The sequence below is a fragment of the Ailuropoda melanoleuca genome, chromosome X (genome assembly GCF_002007445.2).
Source record: "Ailuropoda melanoleuca isolate Jingjing chromosome X, ASM200744v2, whole genome shotgun sequence".
Classification (NCBI taxonomy): Eukaryota; Metazoa; Chordata; class Mammalia; order Carnivora; family Ursidae; genus Ailuropoda; species Ailuropoda melanoleuca.
The window spans coordinates 72,765,548-72,788,303 of record NC_048238.1 but is presented as its reverse complement, the minus strand read 5'-3'; the positions used below and the strand labels follow the sequence as shown (position 1 = coordinate 72,788,303).

Sequence of the window (22,756 nt, the reverse complement as noted above, 5' to 3'; positions counted from 1 at the left end):
TTATCATATGATTTCTCTCATTTATGGAACATAAGAACTAGGATGATCGGTAGGGGAAGAAAGGGATAAAGGCGGGTAATCAGAAGGGGGAATGAAACATGAGAGACTGTGGATTATGAGAAACAAACTGAAGACTTCAGAGGGGAGGGGGTGGGGNAACTGAAGACTTCAGAGGGGAGGGGGTGGGGAATGGGATAGACTGGTGATGGGTAGTAAGGAGGGCACGTATTGCATCGTGCACTGGGTGTTATACGCAACTAATGAAGCATCGAACTTTACATCGGAATCCGGTGATGTACTGTATGGTGATTAACATAATATAATAAAAAAATCATTAAAAATAAAAAAAAAGAAATCAGTTGCATTTCTATACACAACAATGAGACTGAAGAAAGAGAAATTAGGGAATCCATTCCATTACAATAGCACCAAAAATCATATGTTACCTTGGAATTAACTTAACCAGAGACGTAAGGGATTTATATTCTAGAAACTATAAATCACTCTTGAAAGACATTGAGGAAGACACATAAAGATGAAAAAATATTCCATGGTAATGGATCAGAAGAATAAACATAGTTAAAATGTCTATGCTACCCAGAGCAATCTACACTTTCAATGCCATCCCGATCAAAATACCAATGACATTTTTCAAAGAATTGGAACAAACATCCCTTAAAATTGTGGGGAACCAGAAAAGGCCACGAATCACCAAGGAATTGCTGAAAATGGAAAAACAAAGCTGGGGGCATCACAACGCCAGATTTCAAGCTGTACTACAAACCTGGGATCAGCAAGACAGCATGGTACTGGCACAAAAACAGACATATAGACCAATGGAACAGAATAGAGGTCCCAGAAATGGACCCTCGGCTCTTTGAGCAACTAATCTTTGACAAAGCAGGAAAAAAACATCCAGTGGAAAAAAGACAGTCTCTTCAAGAAATGGTGCTGGTAAAATTGGACAGCTACATGCAAAAGAATGAACGTTGACCACTCTCTCACACCATACACCATAAACTCCAAATGGATGAAAGACCTTGATGTGTGACAGGAATCCATCAAAATCCTAGAGGAGGGCATAGGCAGCAACCTCTACGACATCGGCCACAGCAAACTTTTTCATGACACATCTCCAAAGGGAAGAGAAACAAAAGAAAAAATGAACTTGTGTGACTTCATCAAGATAAAAAGCTTCTGCCAGCCAATGAAACAGTCAAAAAAACTAAGAGGCAGCCTACAGAATGGGAGAAGATATTTGCAAATGACACTACAGATAAAAGACTGGTATCCAAGATGTACAAAGAACTTCTCAAACTAATATACCAGATACAAATAAACAAATCATGAAATGGACAGAAGAAATGAATAGACACTTTTCCAATGAAGACATATAAATGGCTAACAGACACACGAAAAAATGTTCAAAATCATTAGCCATCACGGAAATTCAAATCAAAACCACACTATGGTACCACCTTATGCCAGTTAGAATGGCAAAAATTGACAAGGCAAGAAACAACAATTGTTGGAGGGGATGTGGAGAAAGGGGATCCCTCCTACATTGTTGGTGGGAATGCAAGTTGCTACAGCCACTCTAGAAAACAGTGTGGAGGTCCCTTAAAAAGTTAAAAATTGAGCTACCCTATGACCCAGCCATTGCACTGCTGGGTATTTACCCCAAAGATACAGACGTAGTGAAGGGAAGGGCCATAGGCACCCCAATGTTCATAGCAGCACTGTCCACAATAGCTAAATCGTGGAAGGAACTGAGATGCCCTTCAACAGATGACTGGATTAAGAAGATGTGGTCCATAGATACAATGGAATATTACTGAGCTATCAAAAATAATGATTTCTCAACATTTGCTGCAACATGGATGGCACTGGAGGAGATAATGCTACGTGATATAAGTCAAGCAGAGAAAGACAATTATCATATGGTTTCACTCATTTATGGAACATAAGTAGTAGGAAGATCGGTAGGAGAAGAAATGGATAAAGAAAGAGGGGGTAATCAGAAGGGGGAATGAAGCATCAGAGACTATGGACTCTGAGAAACAAACTGAGGGCTACAAAGGGGAGGGGGGTGGGGTAATGGGATAGGCCGGTGATGCGTAGTAAGGAGGGCACGTATTGCATGGTGCACTGGGTGTTATATGCAACTAATGAATCATCGAACTTTACATCAAAAACCAGGGATGTACTGTATGGTGAGTAACATAATATAATAAAAAATATTAGTATAAAAACATACAAATGTGTAATATGAATTAATATACTGAAATAAAATGTTATTTTTTCTTAGAAAAATTGAAATTATATTTATTTTCAACTGCCAAAAAAAGAGTGTTTGTATAGCAAACGTTTATTTATAAAATTCAAACTAAATTTACCTTCACAGTAAAAAAATAAATGGAAGATAATAGGACCAAGTTGGATTTTTTGGGTGTTTTGTACATTGCTTTTGTTTTATATTTCATACACTACTACAGGCAGCTTTAGCAAAATAAGCTTGCTTTGTGAGAGCTATAATTTTCATATTACTTTGCTAAGAATGTGTTTATCATCTCAAAATGTATGGGTATTTGGTTAAGATTAATCTTCTTTCAGCATTACAACGTGAACACAATTTAACAACAACCAAACTGTCATCACTGTCAGCAAAAAGTATGTAAATTTCTGTAACATTGTGGATGACTAATGGATTACACTATAGAAAAGAGAAAGTCAAGATGTTTATTTTCCTCTAGAGACACAACAGAATATCTGCACTGACGCCAACCATGCACAAAAAATATTCATTTCTACTGAAAAATTTCATTTACTGGTTGCCCTTTACAGATATGCAGAACTGATAACTTAGTGTAACTGTCAAACAAACACATAAATAATTATTCCAGACCATGTTTTCTAAAACTATCCTGGAGCTAGTACTCAAGTATTTCCCACAATATTTCTCATTTTCCATAAAATGCCTGCATGGGGTTCTTGTCCATGGGGAAAATGGAATTTACAATGTTTTAGAGAAAATAATGTTTGTTTTAGATATCTATTGTTATTTAACAAAATACCTAACTTAGTGGCTGATGACAACAATTTTATTTTTCACATAATTTTTTGGTTTAGAAATATGAGAATGGTTTACCTTAATTGTTTGTCCCTAAACTACATGGCATAAGCCAGGGCAGCTGGGGCTATAGGGTCCACTTCCAGCATGGCTTCTTCACTGACCAGCCTTGGTGCTCATTGCCCTCTTTTTCTTCAAATGGTGCCCCATCCTCTAGCAGCTCTTCATGTGGCTTGAGCTTCTCATAGCACGGTAGATTCAGAGAAGACCAAGAGACCTGAAGAGAAGCTGCAAGATTTCTTTTGACGCAGCCTCCAAAATCCCAGAATATCACTTCTACCATATTCTATTGATCAATCATGCCCCTAAGGCCATTTTGGATTCAAGGGGAACCAGATGATAAACTATGTTTAAATGCTAAGAGTAGCAAAAAATCTGTGGCCAACTTTAATCTAATAGAATGTTGTCTCAAATTTTAGGTACTGAGATTTGGGAAATTTGAAGGTGGTAATGTGCTTAGCAATTCGAATTGGATTTTTCTATTCTTTGGTAGTTCTACTTTTTGTTCTAATTTGAGGATGTCTAAAGCTGAATTTGCTTGATGAACTTTAAAAAAATAAAGGAAAATAATTTCCAGAAGTTTTCATGATCTTACTGAATTACGTAAATTTTGCAGATATAGACAGGGACATGCAATCACCCCAATTATTTTTCTCTCTTTTTTGCACTAGCAGTTTCTAAACATTCTGACTGCAGAACTCCCACTGACACTGAGGAGCTCTCTGACATTTACTGTGCTCCGAACATCACCCTTACTATTGAGGCATAAGACTAAGTTACAAAATGACTCCCAGGTGTGAATAAATGATGGTAAATAAATATGTAGAGAAGTTATAATCACCTAAAATTAACCAGGTGTGTGTTCTTCCTAATGCCAAAGATCTGGTTTAATGGATTTTGTTTTCTTTTCTCTGAATTACATGGTTGCTTTAGCATTTTAGAGAAATAGCATTTCTGGGATGGAAAACGGGCAGGTCTTCATCTTTCTGTCAATAAAGTTGTCTCTAAACTGTGCCACAAACTAAAAATTGAGAAGTTCAGCCTTGCACCTAATGTAAATTGGAAGCAAATTACTTTAGTAATTTTACAGGGTGGTATCGGTGGTGGGCTATTTTGGCATATATGCCTATGTTGAAATACACATGTATACCAAGCACACATCTTAGAGATGTCCTAAATAACACATACAGATTCTGTACCCAGTGGATCTGAGTGAAATGTACTCCCTACAATGGTCTCTCTCCTTGCTTTAGAACAGTACTTCTCTAACATTTTTGTTAAAGCTTGACTAATAGCAGAGGTGAATGAAGAAGTATCCCACTCATGGGCCACAAACACAAAATTTGAGATAGTTGTGTAAATGTTGCTTTCTACTCCTTAATATATAAGTTTTCTTATAAAAATAATTTATCCACTTGAATCTGCATGAAAACTAATGATATAAGATCATCTTATGGTTCATGTAACCCCTGGTGAACCACAGAGTAAAATGAGGTATTTTCATCCCAGTATTGATGGGAAAATGTAAGCAAAAATTACTGAGGGTATGTGTCAGCACATCTAGATTTGGCTATAACAAAATGACTCTGCAAAATAATACAAGTGGTGGGGGGAGAACCATAGCCTAATACTTCAACATTAGCTACAAAATATTCACTATTTCCACAATCCATTATTAACATGTTTCTTTTCTTTTTTTGTTTGTTCATTTATTTTAAAATACTTAACTTTGGTACTTATACTGGTAGACTACATCATTAACTACAATGTGCTATATTTCCTTATGGAAAAATGAACAAGTTCTTAGGAATATAATTTTCTCTCATCTATACTCAAGATAGAAATAAGCCTCTAACAGTCCAAATTGTATTGGAAAGATCAAAAGTTGAGTAAATCATCCTCCAAAGTGGGTGAAATATTGGAGCCAATTCATCTTCCCTGGCTATATGATTGGTAGGTACCACTATGGTCACAGGTTTCAATAAATCATATACCCAAAATAAACCAAACCATTTCCAGCATATTTGCTCACTTCTCTTGTTTAGAATTGATGAAATTCTGAGAATTGAAGAATAGAATGAAACCCAAGGTGGATAAAATCTCACAAATGTTAAAGTATATGGCTTAGAGTAAAGGCCATGGTGTGAAAGAGATACAGACTTCTGAATCTCAACCTCACAGTTCTTGAAATACAAGGATTACTGTTAGGGGACTCAAAAGGAAGGCTCAACACCTTACGTCCTTATTTGAGTCTGTAAAAAAATATGAACACCAATAAATCATCTTGTTACTTTTGCCAATACTGTATGATTCATAAATATTCAGGATCTCAACCTAAAAACAAGTTTTAAATAGCCCTGGATTGTGCCATTGGAAATAATACTATCAAATCATTTTAAGGATTGTATTGTGGGGCTCTTTTACTTTAAAAAGTGCTGTTCTCCAGGAGTTAATGTTCTCTAAATGAAAATTTTTGGCTGACAAGCATGAAAAGTCTTTTGTACCAATCACCAATGCATGACATCTATGAATCTATCAATCACAGAGTTAAAAAGCTCTGTCCTATAGCACACTTAATACCTAGTGTAACCAATTAGTATTATAATTCCTTGATGCAATACAAACTCATTTCCTTAAACTGCTATTGCACTGAACTCCAGGGTTATAAATGAGCAGACACAAATTGATTTGCATGTAATAACAGTGGCAATAAACCTTTCCTGGTTCATGCAATCTTCCCCATCTATTAACAGAGAGCAAGTTTAGGATCTATTATTCCCAGAAGGGGACTTACCCAGCTGGACATCTATAACACTTGGCTGATTCTCCATGGGGAACAATGGCTTGGGAGGCTTGTCTGTGAGTAAAGCTAGAAGAGAAAATGAAAGAAGGTAATGGAAAAATTGAGACAAATTGTAGGATAAGAAAGATTCTATCATGAATGATATTTAATGTTTGTAGACTTGATGGTGTATAAACATTTATTAGGCAGTGTTCTTACTTGAGCTGTTACTCTATCCATACAATATCCATTTCCCAGCACATTTAGAGCACCATTGATTCACTGTAAATAGGCCATTTCAACAGCTACACTTTCAAACAAGATCAAACAAATGGACTATTTTGAAAGATTTTTATAAGCTTGTAAGTATAAAGAAATATAGATTTTAAAAGTATAATCAGATAAACATTAAATCTCCATATGTACTTTGTGGTGCTAAATACAAACATAATAGACATTTCTGGTGGATTGAACCTTCTATACCTCTGAGTCATGCCCCATTCCCCACTCAGCCTCTGAAACAACATAAAATAAAACACTGGTACCTTCATTAGGATAATGATTAAAAATATTGATTGAGCATCTTTTGTCCACCAAGTCCTATGCTAAGTGTTAAGGGAGAAGGAAGTAAAGTCTTTATATTTACCCTCCATTTACAATCTAGGACTATGAACCAAAATTATCACATCAAAATAAAGAGATAATAGAACAAAGACCACCATCTAGTGAAAAATTGTAGCACTTGAGCCGTAAGACCATATGTGGTAAAGGAAGGAAGAAAGGAGAGGCCAATATTAGCTGGCAGAGTTGGGGAAGGTTTTATGAAGGAAATGGGTGTCCACATAGACCTTAAGGAATGGAAAAGATTTGGAAAGGTAGACAATAAGGAAGAAGAAATGAAGGAAAGTTTAACAACACAAACCAAGAAAGAGAGGTAGAACTTAGAGGATAATGTGACTAGAGGAAAATGATCTGGTGAGAAGGAGCTGGGTGGGATAGGGTAAAGAGTAAGTTGTTCATGATGTAGAGTAATTAGAAATGAAAATAGACAGGATGGAACTCAATTCTGGAGGTTCCTACAAATATGCAGAAGAATTTGGACATGATGTAGTCGACTACAAGACCATTGTAGATTCTTGGAACAATAGCAAAAAAAGACTCATGGGACGTGCTATCTAAAGATGATTGGCTTCCTATATAGGATGGGTTGGAGGAGAACAAAAACAGCTAAGAGGATGCAGTAATAACACAGTAGTGCAGGGCGGGGGTGGGAGAGGATGAAGAGTCATTAGTGGTGGAGTGTGGGGAAATTTTTAAAAAGGCAATTTTAAGAGGCACCTGGAAGAAAGAAATGAGAGCACTTGGCACACAGATACAAAATGGTTTATGACAAACCTTGTACCAAGCTATTATTTATGAGCTGAATTCCTTTTAACTCTTCCCATATTTATGTCTTGCTTCAACTGTCCAACTAGACTCTTACCTATTAAAGGGATATGATTTATATGTCTTTGTATTTCACAGGAGACATAGAATAGAGCTGGGCATATAAGAGATCATCATTAAACCATCATTAATTGACTGGCATAGGAATTCCATGCTGACATGAGAGAAGTTCATCTCATATTTATAAGGTTATTTAGAAGAGAAGAAGAAATAAAAGTTGATCAGATGACAGGTAAGATTAGGAAAATATATAAATTTGGTGATATGCCCAAAATAGTTGTTGATAACAAACACACTTAGAAATTCACTTAGAAAAGAGCTTTGCGTTACATCAGCTTTATCTTTCTGATATCCTAACTGCTTGAAATGGGAAAATTTTAGTGAATTGCTCTTATTTTTCCAACTACTTTTTGTTGATGGACTACAACACATCTTGTCCTTATTGAATCAAATATATTTTTTTCTAACTTGGCACAATAATAGACACAGAGATCAATAGAACAGAATAGAAAACCCAGAAATAAACCCACATCTATTTGGTCAATTAATCTTCAATAAAGCAGGAAAGAATATTCAATGGGAAACAGTCTCTTCAACACATGGTGTTGGGAAAACTGGATAGCAACATACAAAAGAATGAAAACTGGACCAATTTCTTAACCTGTACACAAAAATTCAAAATGGTTGAAAGACCTTAGTGTGAGATAGGAAACCATCAAAATCCTAGAGGAGAATACAGGCAGTGACCTTTGTGATATCGGCCATAGTAACTTCTTACTAAGTATGTCTCCTGAGGCAAGGGAAACAAAAGCAAAAATAAACTATTGGGATTTCATCAAAATAGAAAGCCTCTGTACAGCAAAGGAAATAATGAATAAAACTACAAGGCAACTTTCAGAATGGGAGAAGATATTTGCAAATTACATATCTGATAAAGGGTTTGTCTCCAAAATACATAAAGAACTTAAAATCTCAACACCCAAAAAACAATCCAATTAAAAATGGGCAGAATACATGATTAGACAGTTTTCCAAAGCAGACATCCATATGGCCAACAGACACATGAAAAGATGCTCAAGATACTCAATATCAGGGAAATACAAATCAGAACTATAATGAGATATAACCTCACAAATGTCAGAATGGCTAAAATCAACAATACAAGAAACAACAGGTGCTAGTGAGGATGTGGTGAAAGGGGAACCCTCTTGCACAGTATGGGAATACAAACTGGTGCAGCCACTCTGGAAAACAGTACAGAGGTTCCTCAAAAAGTTAAAAATAGGACAACTTGGAGCACCTGGCTGGCTCAGTCAGAGGAGCATGTGACTTTTGATTTTGGGGTCATGGGTTTGAGCCCCATGTTGGGAGTAGAGATTCTTAAAGAAAGAAATAAACTTAAAAAACAAAAGACCTATCCTATGATCCAGCAATTGCACTGCTATGTATTTAAACAAAGCATACAAAAATACTAATTCAAAGGGATACATATACCTTAATGTTTACCCCAGTATTACCTATAATAGCCGAACTACAGAAACTGCCTGAGTGTCCATCAACTGATGAATGGACACACACACACACATACACACACTCACACACACAGAGTGAAATATTGCTCAGCCATGAAAAAGATTGAAATCTTGCCATTTGCAATGACATGGATGGAGCTAAAGAGTATTATGCTATGCAAAATAAGTCAGTCAGAGAAAGCCAAATAAAATACGATTTCACTCATGTGGAATTTAAGAAACAAAAAAATGAACAAAGAGGGAAAAAAGAGAATGAGAGAAGGAGGCAAATTAAGAAACAGACTCTTAACTATAGAGAACAAACTGATGGCTACCAGAAGGGAGGTGGGTTTGGGGATGGGTGAAATAGATGATGGGGATTTAGGAGTGCACTTGTTGTTATGAGCTGATTAGGGTATAATGTGGACAAACATAAAGTATCTATAGTTTTCATTTCCTAAATATTTCTGATACCTTTAATAATCTGATATTAAAATACTATTTGAAACATAAAGGATATACTTTAAACAAAATTTAAATATTCGCGAATTTAAAATCCAGTCATAACAGGTGTTTGATTTTGTTGTTTTTCACTACTGTTTGTAATAGCAAAATATTGGAAACAACCAAAATATCCATCAGTAGGACAGTAGTTAAGTAATATGGTGCTTTCATATAATGATATATTATAATGCAGCCATTTAAAATAATTAGGTAAATCTGTACATCTGTTATACAAACATTTCCAAGATACACTGTTCAACAGTGTGCACAGCATACTATCCTTTGTGTAAAAAGAAAACCACACGTGTGTGTGTATGTGCCCATGTGTATGCACATATAAAAATGTTTAAGTATGGACTATTTCTGAATAGATACATGTAAAATTTATAACAGTGATATCCTCTGAAGAAAGGAACTGGATGGCTGAAGAATGGTAAGGGCACTACGGTCAGGCAGAGGAAAATTTAATTTTCACTATACACTTTTTCTACATTTTGAACAACATGTATATATTGTGTATTCAAAACATGAATAAAATTAAAATTAAATAAAATCCAGCCACCTACATTTTATTTATAAAAAATAATTTTGATTTCTTTGTAGAATTATTCTCAATTTGCCTTACACATCTCTTTCAGGTGGTTCCCCTGCTTGTAATCTCTGTCAAATAAATAAATAAAATCTTAAAAAATATATTTCATACTCAAAGATGAATATCTTGTCCAATTCTTATCAGGATATGAATTATTGAATCATTGTTGTCCCTCATCTTTACCCCCTGCCATGGACTATGGATACATTTACCCTGATTTCATTATAATTGTGTCAATTACTGACATGACATTTATTAATAGAAAGTCATTTTACGTGCCTTATATTTATAGGCAGTTCATAATTTTCAAAGTGTTTTCAGATACATTAGCTCGTGTGATCTACCCAATGACCCTGGAAGTAAGGAAGAGAGCTACAATTCTGGCCAATTTAGAGATGAAGCTAAATGAAGCTGACATTGTCTCATTTGGTGCCCCCTTGTGACCAAAAGCCCCCATTTGCAGAACTGCAAAGAAGACGTCAAAGTTGTAGGCAGAAGACAGGTACAAATGCTCAATACTGAATCAATGGTTTTAGCCTCTTTGACTACACACTAACCTAAGGTTCCCAGGCCAGTGGAAGAAGTTTTGTGGCAAACAGCCAACAGAGACATGATTCCTGTAGGACATTCCACACACACACATTTTTTCGCCCTAAACCCATGAATGAAAGGGGATAAATTTACACTTACCCTAACACATCCCAGTGGGATATATGGGTGTGGAGCCTCATTAAATTCCAATATCATGTCTAGGCCTGGGAATTGCCAAGAAGTGCAGGACATTTGTGATGGTAAAACAGCAACTGCAGCAGTTCATCTGGATCCTGACCACCAGCCCAGAGACAAATCTATCAGCACCCAGCATAATTACAGCATTTGTAGATTAGCTACAGAACATGCTGCCATGGGAAAACAAGTTCATTTCTTTCTTCTCTTTAAAAATCTCATCTGAAATTCAGTTACTATTTGAGAAACGAAGGGGGAGAACTGTCAATACCAGGGCCCCTGAACAACAGAGTGAAGATTTACAATTTTATTAGAAAACTTATCCTGGACCTCTACAGGGACTAATTTCAGGTCTGTGCTAGTCTTTGAATTTGCTTCTCAAGCTTCATGTTTTGATTGAAAGAAGGAGAGCAAGCAATGCAGTTTGGTACTAATGTTTCAGTCCATAATTCCTCCCATGCATTTCCCTCTGTAGCTGCTTATGTTTAATTATCCTTAAATATAATTGCTCTACTGAGTATACCATGACAGTAGTCTTAATATGCTAGTGAAACTATTACTGTTTCTGACTGCGTCTTCTTAAAGCCAAGTTTTATGTGTTTGACACTAACTTTTCTGAGGAGAATTAGCTCTTTTTTTTTCTATTATAGGTAAAGGTTGTGTCTACCTGTACAAATCAATTGGTTTGACTGAAATGATTGGTCAATTTCCATGAATATAGTATAAAAATCAGTAGAATAAGTTGTTTGATTGAATAAATCAGTTTATTTGACTATATTGCCTAAGTATTACATACTGTTATTATAAGTTTCATTGTCCTCTTTTGTTGTTCATTTGTTTAATTAGACTTGCCAGAGAACGAAGTAGGACAGCTATATGCAAAGGACACTAAATGTATAAGCACACTAGGATCATAAAGTAACTCATTAGTTTCTATGAATGAAGCCATTACGGAATGTATATGTTAAGGTTAATGAAATGCATCCCTCCAAATCCATTCAACACACCAACACTGACATCACATTCCCAAAATCACTATTTTCATCACAACATTTAACCACTGAAAATCTACCAAAGTTTTCTATATATACAAGAGGATAAAATCTGAAACTGTCAGCTAGGACTATAAAGAAAGCCACAATATAGCCTTTAAAAAACCTTCTTGTCTTTTTACCCACTCTTCTACTTCATCAATGTGAGGGTCAAATTACTTTCCTCATTTGTCCCTGAACACATTGCATTAATTTCTAACTCCGCATCTTGGCTTAAACACTTTCCCTAAGCTTGAAAACAAATAACAGTTACCATAGTTATCATTAATTTGGCATCTACTGTGTGCTAAGCATTGTTCTAAGGCATTTTATATTACATTTTACAAATAACTTTCCCAAAGTCAAGCAGCTCTGGACTAGTAAAACAGAGCTCTGAAGTGAGTTTTGTCTGATTTCACCATGCCCACAATGCTTCTCTAAGAACTTTACCTTGTTTTTTGCCATCCTATGTCCTATCTAACCTCTAAAAGCCTGCCCTGCATTCTCCAGAAAACCTCCCTGAAAAAAAGCCCAAGCTAACCTTTGCTTGCTCTGGTTTGACTGAAAATGAAATCCTAAACCATTTACTATTTCATTGAACCACTCATTTGGTTCATAGCATACACTACTTTGACTACAAATTAAACCTCACTTTACATGGGTATGTCTAGTCTCCCTAACTAGATTTTTAAGCTCCTGGAAGACAAGTAACAAACCTCATATAACCCAGAAATTAAGATGTGTATGACACTTTGGAACAAATAAACACAATCTCAAAATTAACATTCCTATGATATTCTTTCTCTAAAGACAGGTGCTTGTATGGTAACTAGCATATAATAAATTATAAAAAAATGAAATAAAAATAAAAATAAAATAAAAATCCTTTACCAGTTAAAAAAATAAAAACAGGTGCTTTCCATAGTATTCCTAGGTTACAAAGAACAGAAACAAATTTCTGCAAATTTAAGCAAAAAGGGAATTTATCAGAAGGATACCTCAAGGATGGACAGGATGTCTGAGGAACTAAGTTCAGAGACAGAAAAGCAACTAGGCCAAGTCTTGATGTACAGACAAAAAGGACTACACAACAATCTCTTCTTGATCCCATCAACAAATTGAATTTACTCCTACTAGTTTTGTGTTTCTTTTTAATTGTTCTGCATTGTTGTGTCTTGTTCTTTGTCCTTGTGTCACTTGATCAAGATTCAAAATTCCAGGAAAGAGAGGCTGAATGCGCAAGTTTTTGGTCTTTTTTTTTTTTTATCTCCTTTATCTATTTCATCCATCCCCCACCCCACACCCCTCTGGCAATCACCAGTTTGTTCTCTATATTTAAGAGTCGGTTTGTCTTGGTTTTTTAGATTCCATATATGAGTGAAATCTTATGGTATCTTTGACTTATTTCACTTAGTATAATACCTTCTAGTTTCAGCCATGTTGTCACAAATGGCAAGATCTCATTCTTTTTACGCCTGTCTAATATTCCATTGTATATATCTACCTACCACATCTTTATCCATTCATCTATCAATAGATACTTGGGTTGCATGCATATCTTTACTATTATAAATAATGTTGTAATAAGAATAGGGATGCATATATCTTTTCAAATTTGTGTTTTGGTTTTCATTGGGTAAATACCCAGTAGTGGAATTATTGGACCATATGGTATTTTTAATTTTAAATTTTTGATAAAACTGCATATTTTTTCCAGTGGTTTCACCAATTTACATTCTCACTAAAACTGTGTACAAGGGTTACCTTTGCTCTATACCTTCACCAATATTTGTTATTTCTTGTCTTTTCCATACTAGTCATTCTGATTGATGTGAGGTGATACCTTACTGTGGTTTCGCTTTGCATCTCCCTGATGATTAGCAATGTTGAGCATCTTTTCATGTGTCTGTTGGCCATCTGGATGTCTTCTTCAGAAAAATGTCTATTCAAGTCCTCTGCCCATTTTTTAATCATATAGTTTGTTGGTTTGTTGTTGTTGTTGCTGTTTTGGTGTTGAGTTATATAAGTTCTTTATATAATTTGTATATTAACTTCTTATTGGATATATCATCTGCAAATACATTCTTCCACTCATTAGGTTTCCTTTTTGTTTTGTTGATAATTTCTTTTGCTGTGAAATAAGCTTTTGCTTTTTTGTTTGTTTTGTTTTCCTTGCGGAAGAGACACACCCATAAATATTTTGCTAGGGCTGATGTCCAAGAGATTACTGCCTATATTTTCTTTTAGGAGTTTTATATGGTTTCAGGTCTTACATTTAGTTCTTTAATCCAATTTGAGTATATTTTTGTGTGTAGTATAAGAAAGTAGTCCAGTTTTAGTCTTTTCCATGTAACCATCCAGTTTTTCCAACACCATTTATTGAATAGACTCTCTTTTCCCCATTGTATATTCTTGCCTCCTCTGTTATAGATGAATTAGTCATATATGTGTTGGTATATTTCTGGGCTCTCCATTCTGTTCCATTGATCTACATTTCTATTTTCATGCAAGTACCATGCTGTTTTGACTATTCTAGCTTTGTAGTATACCTTGAAATCTTGGATTATGATACTTCTAGCATTGTTCTTCCTTCTCAAGATTGCTTTCATTATTCAGGGTCTTTTGTGGTTCCATACAGATTTTAGGATTATTTGTTTGGGTTCTGTGAAAAATGCTTTTGGTATTTTGATAGGGATTGCATTGAACCTGTAGATTACTTTGGGCATTATAGGCATTTTAACAATATTATTTCTTCCAATCCAAAAGAATGGTATATCTTTCCATTTATTTTTTCATGTTTAACTTGATCAAGTCACCCAGCTAGCAAAAATGGCAGAACTGTTAACCAAATCTACGTCTATCTGACTTTAAAGTCAAGATCTTTTCCCCTGAATCTCTCTAGGATAAATATGTAATAGCATTTCAAATGAACTCAATCCTACTAGAATAATATCTGAAAGTAAAGTCATTTTGAGCACAAACCTTTCATATCCTTGGTTAAGTTTATTCCTATGTTTTTAATTCTTTTTGGTGCAACTGTTAATGGGATTGTTTTCTTAATTTCTCTTTCTGCTATTTTGTTAATAGTTCATAGAAATATAACAGATTTGTGTACATTATTTTGTATCTTGCAACTTTACCAAATTCATTTATTAGTTCTAACAGTTTTTTTTTTTTTGATGGGATCTTTAGGGTTTTCTATATATAGGACGTTGCATCTGCAAATAGTGACAGTTTTACTTTTTCCTTACCAATTTGGATGACTTTTATTTCTTTTTCTTGTCTGATTACTGCAGCTAGGACTTCCAGTACTGTGTTGAATAAAAGTGGTAAGAGAAAACATACTTCTCTTGTTCCTGATCTTAGAAGAAAAGCTTTCAGGTTTTCACCATTGAGTATCATGTTAGCTATAGGTTTATTCATATATAATCTTTGTCACATTGAAGTATGTAAGCTCTAAACACATTTTGTTGATAGTTTTTATCATAAATGGATGTTGCAGGGGCGCCTGGGTGGCGCAGTCATTAAGTGTCTGCCTTCGGCTCAGGGCGTGATCCTGGCATTATAAGATTGAGCCCCACATCAGGCTCCTCTGCTATGAGCCTGCTTCTTCCTCTCCCACTCCCCCTGCTTGTGTTCCCTCTCTCGCTGGCTGTCTCTATCTCTGTCAAAAAAATAAATAAAATCTTTTAAAAAAATGGATGTTGCAGCTTGTAAAATGTTTTTCTGCATCTATTGAGATGATCATATGGTTTTTCTCCCTCTTGTTAATGAGATGCATCACACTGAACAATTTGTGAATATTGAACCACCCTTGCACGCCTGGAATAAATCTCACTGCATCATGGTGAATAATCCATTTAACATATTGTTTAATTTGGTTTGCTAATATTTTGTTAAGGATTTTTGCATCTATTTTCATCAGAGTTATAGGCCTGTAGTTTTCTTTTTTCATAGTGCCTTTGTTTTTTTTAGACTTTTTTTTATTTGACAGAAAGAGACAGAGAGAGAGGGGAACACAAGCAAGGGGAGTGTGAGAGGGAGAAGCAGGCTTCCCGTCGAGCAGGGAGCCTGATGCGGGGCTTGATCCCAGGACCCTGGGATCATGACCTGAGCCGAAGGCAGACACTTAACAGGTGAGCCACCCAGGTGCCCCCTTTGTCTGGTTTTGATGTCAGAGTAATGCTGGCCTCAGAATGAATTTGGAAAATTTTCTTCCTCTTCTATGTTTTGGAGTAGTTTAAGAATAGGTATTAACTCTTCTTTAAATGTTTAGTAGAATTCACCTGTGAAGCCATCTGGTCCTGGACTTTTGTTTGTTTGGAGTTTTTCTGATTACTGATTCAATTTCATTAACAGTAATCAGTCTTTTCAAATTTTTTATTTCTTCCTGATTCAGTTTTGGAAGATTGTATGTTTCTAGGAATTTACCCATTTGTTCTAGGCTGTCTTATTTGTTGGCATATATTTTTTCATAATATTGTCGTATAATTCTTTTTATTTCTGTGGTGTTGGGTGTGAATAGACAAGTTTTGAGTTCCAGCCCTAGCCAAGACTGCATGTACACCTTGAGGAAAAGAATTCCCTAAAGTAGGATTTCTCAACATCAGCACTTTCATTGCTAGATAGTTCTCTGTTGCATGGAGCTGTCTTGTGCATTATAGGATGTTTAGCAGCATCCCTGGCCTTTATTCATCACGCGCAGTAGCATCTTCCCCAAGTCATGACAATCAAAAAGGTCTCCAGACATTGGTAAATACTCCCTGGGGAGCAAAATCACCCATGGTTAAGAACAATCGTCCTAAAGGAAACTTAGGTTGCCTGGTGTTCTAAGGGAATTGAGGATCTTGGGAAAAAAGACTTGGGAATGGTCTACATGTGAGAAACAAAATTGAGGCCTTAACTAAGCAAATTAGATCTAGGCAGAGCCAGGGATATTGTTAATATCTTTAAAGGTTTCCTGTACTCATGAAGGGAGATTAGCTAAGCCTAGTTGAAAGAGTTGACTAGTTTCAAGATTTCATAAATTGAACATAGAATGAATCCAGAAATTGCTGATCTCTGGAAACATAAGCACTGTTAATCTTTGGAAAGAAATATCTTTTTCTGAATTAACTACATAGACTTCCTAATTCTGAATTATAAGGCACACCTTTTATTGGCCACTTAGTGAATCTAAAGTCACATATATTATAAGTATTTTATTTCTAAGATTACTAAGGTGAAAGTCCCCTAAGTTAGATGACCCTTCAGGAAAAATACACAATAAGCATGATTATTTAATTTCATTTTTAATCCTCCAAACCTATAAGCTCAAGTAGAACCAGTGTTGGATATAATGTGCCCTCAGCTTTCCTTTTTTGCATGCCTTACTTTGTTTTTTTTAAATTTAATTAAATTTAATTTAACTAATTTACAATTAACATATAGTGTCTTATTAGTTTCAGAGGTAAATTCAATGATTCATCATTTGTATATAACACCCCGTGCTCATTACATCACATGCCCTTCTTAATGTCCATCACCAGTTACCATTTCCTCTCACCCCTTTCCCCTCTAGCAAACTTCAGTTTGTTTCCTATGGTTATGAGTCTCTATGGTTTGTCTCCTTCTCTGATTTTGTCTTTTTTTAAAGATTTTATTTATTTATTTGACAGAGAGAGAGAGAGAGAGAGCAAGTGCGTGCACAAGCAGGGAGAGTGGCAGGCAGAGGGAGAGGGAAAAGTAGGCTTCCCATTGAGCAGGGAGCCCAATATGGGGCTCAATCCCAGGACCCTGGGATCATGACCAGAGCTGAAGGCAGATGCTTAACAGACTGAGCCACCCAGGTGCCCCCTCTCTGGTTTTGTCTTATTTTATTTTTCCCTCCCTTTCCCCACGATCCTGTTTTATTTCTTAAATTCCACATATCAGTGAAAGCATATGATAATTTTCTTTCTCCGATTGACTTGTTTTGCTTAGCATAATACCTTCTAGTTCCATCTGTGTCATTTCAAATAGCAAGATTTCATTTTTTTTGATGGGTGAATAATAATCCATCATACACACACACACACACACACACACACACACCACACCTTCTTTATCCATTCATCTGTCAATGGACATGTGGGCTCTTTCCATAGTTTGGTTATTGTAGATATTGCTGCTATAAACATTGGTGTACAGATGCCCTACTTTGAAGAATTTCCTTCTCCTGCCTGCTTTTAGACACCCAGAGTTGTGTCTCCCTAATCAAAACTTGCTACAAAGAAGTCTCTGCAATTTAAACTTTAGTATAAACTTAAGACATCTCTACCTCCTCTCCTAAGGCTAATTACTTTTGAAGGACTGTCTCTAAATGTGAAATGATAGGCTTTATTCCTTATTAGGGGTTTATACAGCAGACACGTATTGAACCCATGGACCCTTCCTGGAACTCCTGTCTTTGCACTGGTATTGGCCAACAAACAGGGTGGCCTCCAGCAGAAGCTGAGGAAGACAATATTTTCCCGGAGATCCCACCATCATTATTATGAATGATTCCTTGACTTCCTAATGACCTTAAGAAAGAGAACCCAGACATATTTTAAACTAAAAAAATGTATTAATGTCCATTGAAAGTCAAGTCTGGTTTTAATTTCAGCCTGTTCTTACCTCCATCAACTAAGCACTATAGCCAGTTAATTTTTTATAAATATTTTCTCTGCCAAGACTGTAATATTCTCTACTTTATTTAAAACAGGAGTGGGCAGACTGACACGTATTCTTTGTTTAATAACATCCAGGGAGAATATGTATTCTCTATGTGTTTTAGCTATAATAGAAAGGCTTTGATGGGCTCAGGTAAAAAATAAAGCTAGTGATTCCCAGATTCATTTGGGTATTTGTTTTTAAACCATTGGTGGTTCACCTTTCAGATATTTTGATATGCATCTCCCACACCTCCCTACCCCTCATTAAGAATAATTTCCTTCAGTAAGTCACTGTTACTGATGGTGATGGCTCATGTTCCTCATGTGTGTATTTGAAAGATAAAATTATGGAGCACCACAGAGTTAAACAGATAGGAGGTAATGTTTGTAGGATTAAATTGCTTTCTTAAAAAAAAAACATGCTAGTTGTATTAAAAATATTCCTGACATCATTTAAAGTCATTGCAAATATTTGACTTATTTATCATAGAAATTAAAGTTTTAAGTTCTTCAAATGAATAAGTGATCCTTTAACAGTCAGATGCTAAGTTCCCAGGGAAATTCTGGGCAACCTACTTGGCCATTGCCCCTGCACAGCTTAGGGCTCCTCTAGCAACCACTCTGGGCATCTGGCTTAGAGCATATGTCCTCTCTTGCAATTCAGTGGATGTACCTTCAGGGTGGTGAATGGTCAGGGCTGCTGTGAAGTTACCCTTTCTTCTAGATTCCATATTTACTTCCATTAATATTTGATTTTTGAGCAATGCATGAGCTTTGGGAGAGCTTGAGCATAAAGGCAGAGCAATTCTTCTCAATGCCATTTGACACAGGGCCCTTCTCTGGAGAGAAGAATGTTTATTCAGCACAAATCTGCCCAGACATAAAACAACTCCCTCAAACTTGAAAAGAAAACAACCTTGGGGCAAATGGAAACTTAAACAGAGATTGTGACGGTAGTGTTTTTTTTTTTTCCCCTTCACAGAGCATGCTTTTTCTTCATTCTTGCCTTTTCCCCCTCAAGTAAGATTTTTGACTTCTCTCTCTAAAATAGTACAGCCTAGACCTTTATATTGTAGATGTTTAACACATTCCACACGTGGTTACTATCCAAGAAATTATACAAGAGAGTATACTTCTGAGTTCCACATAGAACTTAGGTAGTATTTAGCCCTAAAATAAATGAGTGGTGAAACATAGAAGATAGACCAATTTTAACATTTTCTTTCCAGCTTTATTGAGATATATTTGACATATAACATTGTATAAATTTAAGGTGTACAACTTGTTAACTTGACATACTTATATATTGTGATATGATTATGATCACAATGTTAACTTACATGTACATCACGTCACATAATTACCATTTCTAAATGGAAGTTTATACCAACATCTCCCCCATTTACCCTGCTTCCCAGCCCCTGGTAACCACCATTCTACACTATTTCTGTGAGTTTGGCTTTTTAGGATTTTATGTATAAGTGAGATCATACAATATTTGTCTTTCCCTGACTTATTTTACTTAGCATAATGCCCTCAAGTACCATCTGTGTTGTCACAAATGTCAGGATTTCCTTCTTTCTCATGGCTAAATAATTTTCCAGTGTGTGTGTGTGTGTGTGTGTACATACCACATCTTTATGAGATAGATCAAATTTTAAGTTGCATCATCATCCTCATTTGGTTCTGTGATTACTGATCTGCTGGATTCTAGAAATTTGGTCCAGATAGTGATGCCTAAGAATATAATAAGATACTCAAGAATGGTTAATTTTAGAGGTAGACAAGCTCTTTTTGTCTAATTAATGTAGCTATTTTGACAGATGAAAAAAACTTAAAGGTAGAAATAGAAGTGATTTGCTGAATATCATATTGCAAATTAGTGATAAAGCAGAAGACTAAAACCCCTTTTGTCTGAATTACAGTTCAATATTCTTGTCTCTGTACCATGACTAAAACTGATTATGCATGCATTCCATGCCGAGCTCTTTTATATTCATTCCCCTCATTAAATCTTTACAACAATGTATAAAGTAGTTCCTAATATTATCAACATTTGACAGATGAGAAAATTGAGGCTTAGTGAGATTAATGATTTGCCTGAAATCATATTGCTGATAAATACAAATAGGCCAGGATTTAACCTAATTTTACTTGACTCTTGAGTATGAACCATAGCCACTATTCCATACTAGCACCTCTCTTCCTAGTTTTTTGATTTAAGAGGGTTTCTTTTTAATTCAAAATACATCCTGTTTCCATATAAACGTCATCAAAAGAAGACAGATATTTAATTAATGTGGTTTGGGAACGAATTGATTGAATACCTTCAGTTGTGTCTACACAATTCTATAGGTCAAAAAGTGTGATGAAAATCCAATCTTAGATTAGTTGGTGTCATTCATCCTTTCAATCAGTTAACAAACATTTATAGTTCTTCTGTTATAGAAAAGTACTTTACTAAACAGTGTGTGTGTCTGTCCTGGGGTTAGGATGTACAAATTTGTACTTTTTGTACAAATCTGAAGAATACATGGAGTCATATCAAAAGGGTTACTCTAGTACAAGAGATAGACATGTATAAATGTCTGTGGTAAATGACAAAAAGTGGTAAATGCCTATTTTCATTTTTATTGTTGTCATTACAAGTTATCACAAACTTAGTGGTTTAAATCAACACATTTATTATATCGTATAGTTTGAGAGGTTAGAAGTTTGATGTGCATCTTACTGGACTAAAATTAAGGTACACCCTGGGCTGAAGGGCTGAATCCTTTTCTGAGTTCTGAGGGGAGAACTTAACCTCTCCTTTTCCAGCTTCAAAGGCTGCCTGCGTTCCTTGGTGCTTGACCTTTATCCATCTTCAAAGTCAGAAATGGCAGGTTGAGTCCTTTTCATGTCACTCCTCTTCTGCCTCCCTCTTCCACTTTTAATGACCCTGTGACTACACTGGGTTTGCCTGCATAATTCAGGATAATTGCCCTATTTTAAAGTCAGGTGATTAGGGGCGCCTGGGTGGCACAGCGGTTAAGCGTCTGCCTTCGGCTCAGGGCGTGATCCCGGCCTTATGGGATCGAGCCCCACGTCAGGCTCCTCTGCTGTGAGCCTGCTTCTTCCTCTCCCACTCCCCATGCTTGTGTTCCCTCTCTCGCTGGCTGTCTCTATCTCTGTCAAATAAATAAATAAAATCTTTAAAAAAAATAAATAAAGTCAGGTGATTAGCTACCATAATTACATTTGGAACCTTAATTTGCCTTTGCTGTATAACCTAACATATTCCTGACAGATCAAGAAGTGGACATCTTTAGGGGGCCCTTATTTAGCCTACTAAAATGTCACAAAATAAAATGTAAAGAGGAATATGATATCTTGGTGGTCATATGGAACAATGACATACATTGCATGTGCTTATTTTTATGAAATAAACTTTTCTTCACTGGTCTCATTTCAGTCAAATCACTTTGTAAATATAGACTTAATCTTTGTATTTCAACCAAAGTCTGTTCAAGGCAATTATTTGAATAGATTGGGCTGGTATTGATACATTTCTTTTCAGCTTAATGGTATTTATCACTACTGAATTCATTAGGCATCCATGGCCTATCAACATATTTTGTAATGCAAAATAACAAGGAAAAACAAAATATCACTTAAACAATGTTAACTGTTTGGATGTGCTAATCATTCCAATGAAAACTACGACTATGGATGTTAAATTAGCAATTGCTTTAGAATCAAAAGTTTCAAGATAAGAATAATTTTCTAATTCACAGTAATCTTTTGGTGGACATTAAACATGATGTGATATTTAGAACTCAGGTAGAAATTATCCTAAGTGGAGAGCCATCCTAACATAAAATATTAAATATTACTTAGTTTCGGGGTCTAAAGTGGAAAATAAAGCTGGTATCGATCACAAGGCATTATCCTTAATATCACCTTTGAATTTCCAGATAATTTTTCATTATCATGAGTAACCCATTTGTTTCCATGAGAATATGTCGAATGCATGGTCATCAAAAACCTATAAATTGCAGTGTTATTTTTACTTTGCAGATGAGAAAACAGGTTCAGGGAAGTTAAATTACTCACCTAATGATACTCAGCTACAAAGGACCGGAACCAGGATTTAAACTCCAATTCCCTGACTCCTATTCTGTCCTAGTCTCATTTAATCCTCACAACATTCCTACAAGGTGAGTACTGCTATCATTCCTGTTTTATTGTTGAGGAAATTCAGGTTCAGAAGGGTTGGGATAGGCTGGTGATGGGTATTAAGGAGGGCACGTATTGCATGGTGCACTGGGTGTTATACACAAGTAATGAATCATGGAACTTTACATCAAAAACTAGGGATGTA

The 22,756-nt window shown here is 35.7% G+C and overlaps 1 protein-coding gene across 4 annotated transcripts in view; it reads right to left on the bottom strand.

Annotated features, from left to right (window-relative positions):
* IL1RAPL2 (interleukin 1 receptor accessory protein like 2) overlaps positions 1 to 22,756 on the bottom strand; it is a 592,769-nt gene that overhangs the window by 287,733 nt on the left and 282,280 nt on the right. For all 4 annotated transcript variants that reach the window (XM_034649538.1, XM_034649539.1, XM_034649541.1 and 1 more), the window contains exon 5: positions 5,925 to 5,999. In XM_034649538.1, coding sequence (XP_034505429.1) covers positions 5,925 to 5,999 — 75 coding nt within the window. The remainder of the gene's footprint in view (positions 1 to 5,924; positions 6,000 to 22,756) is intronic.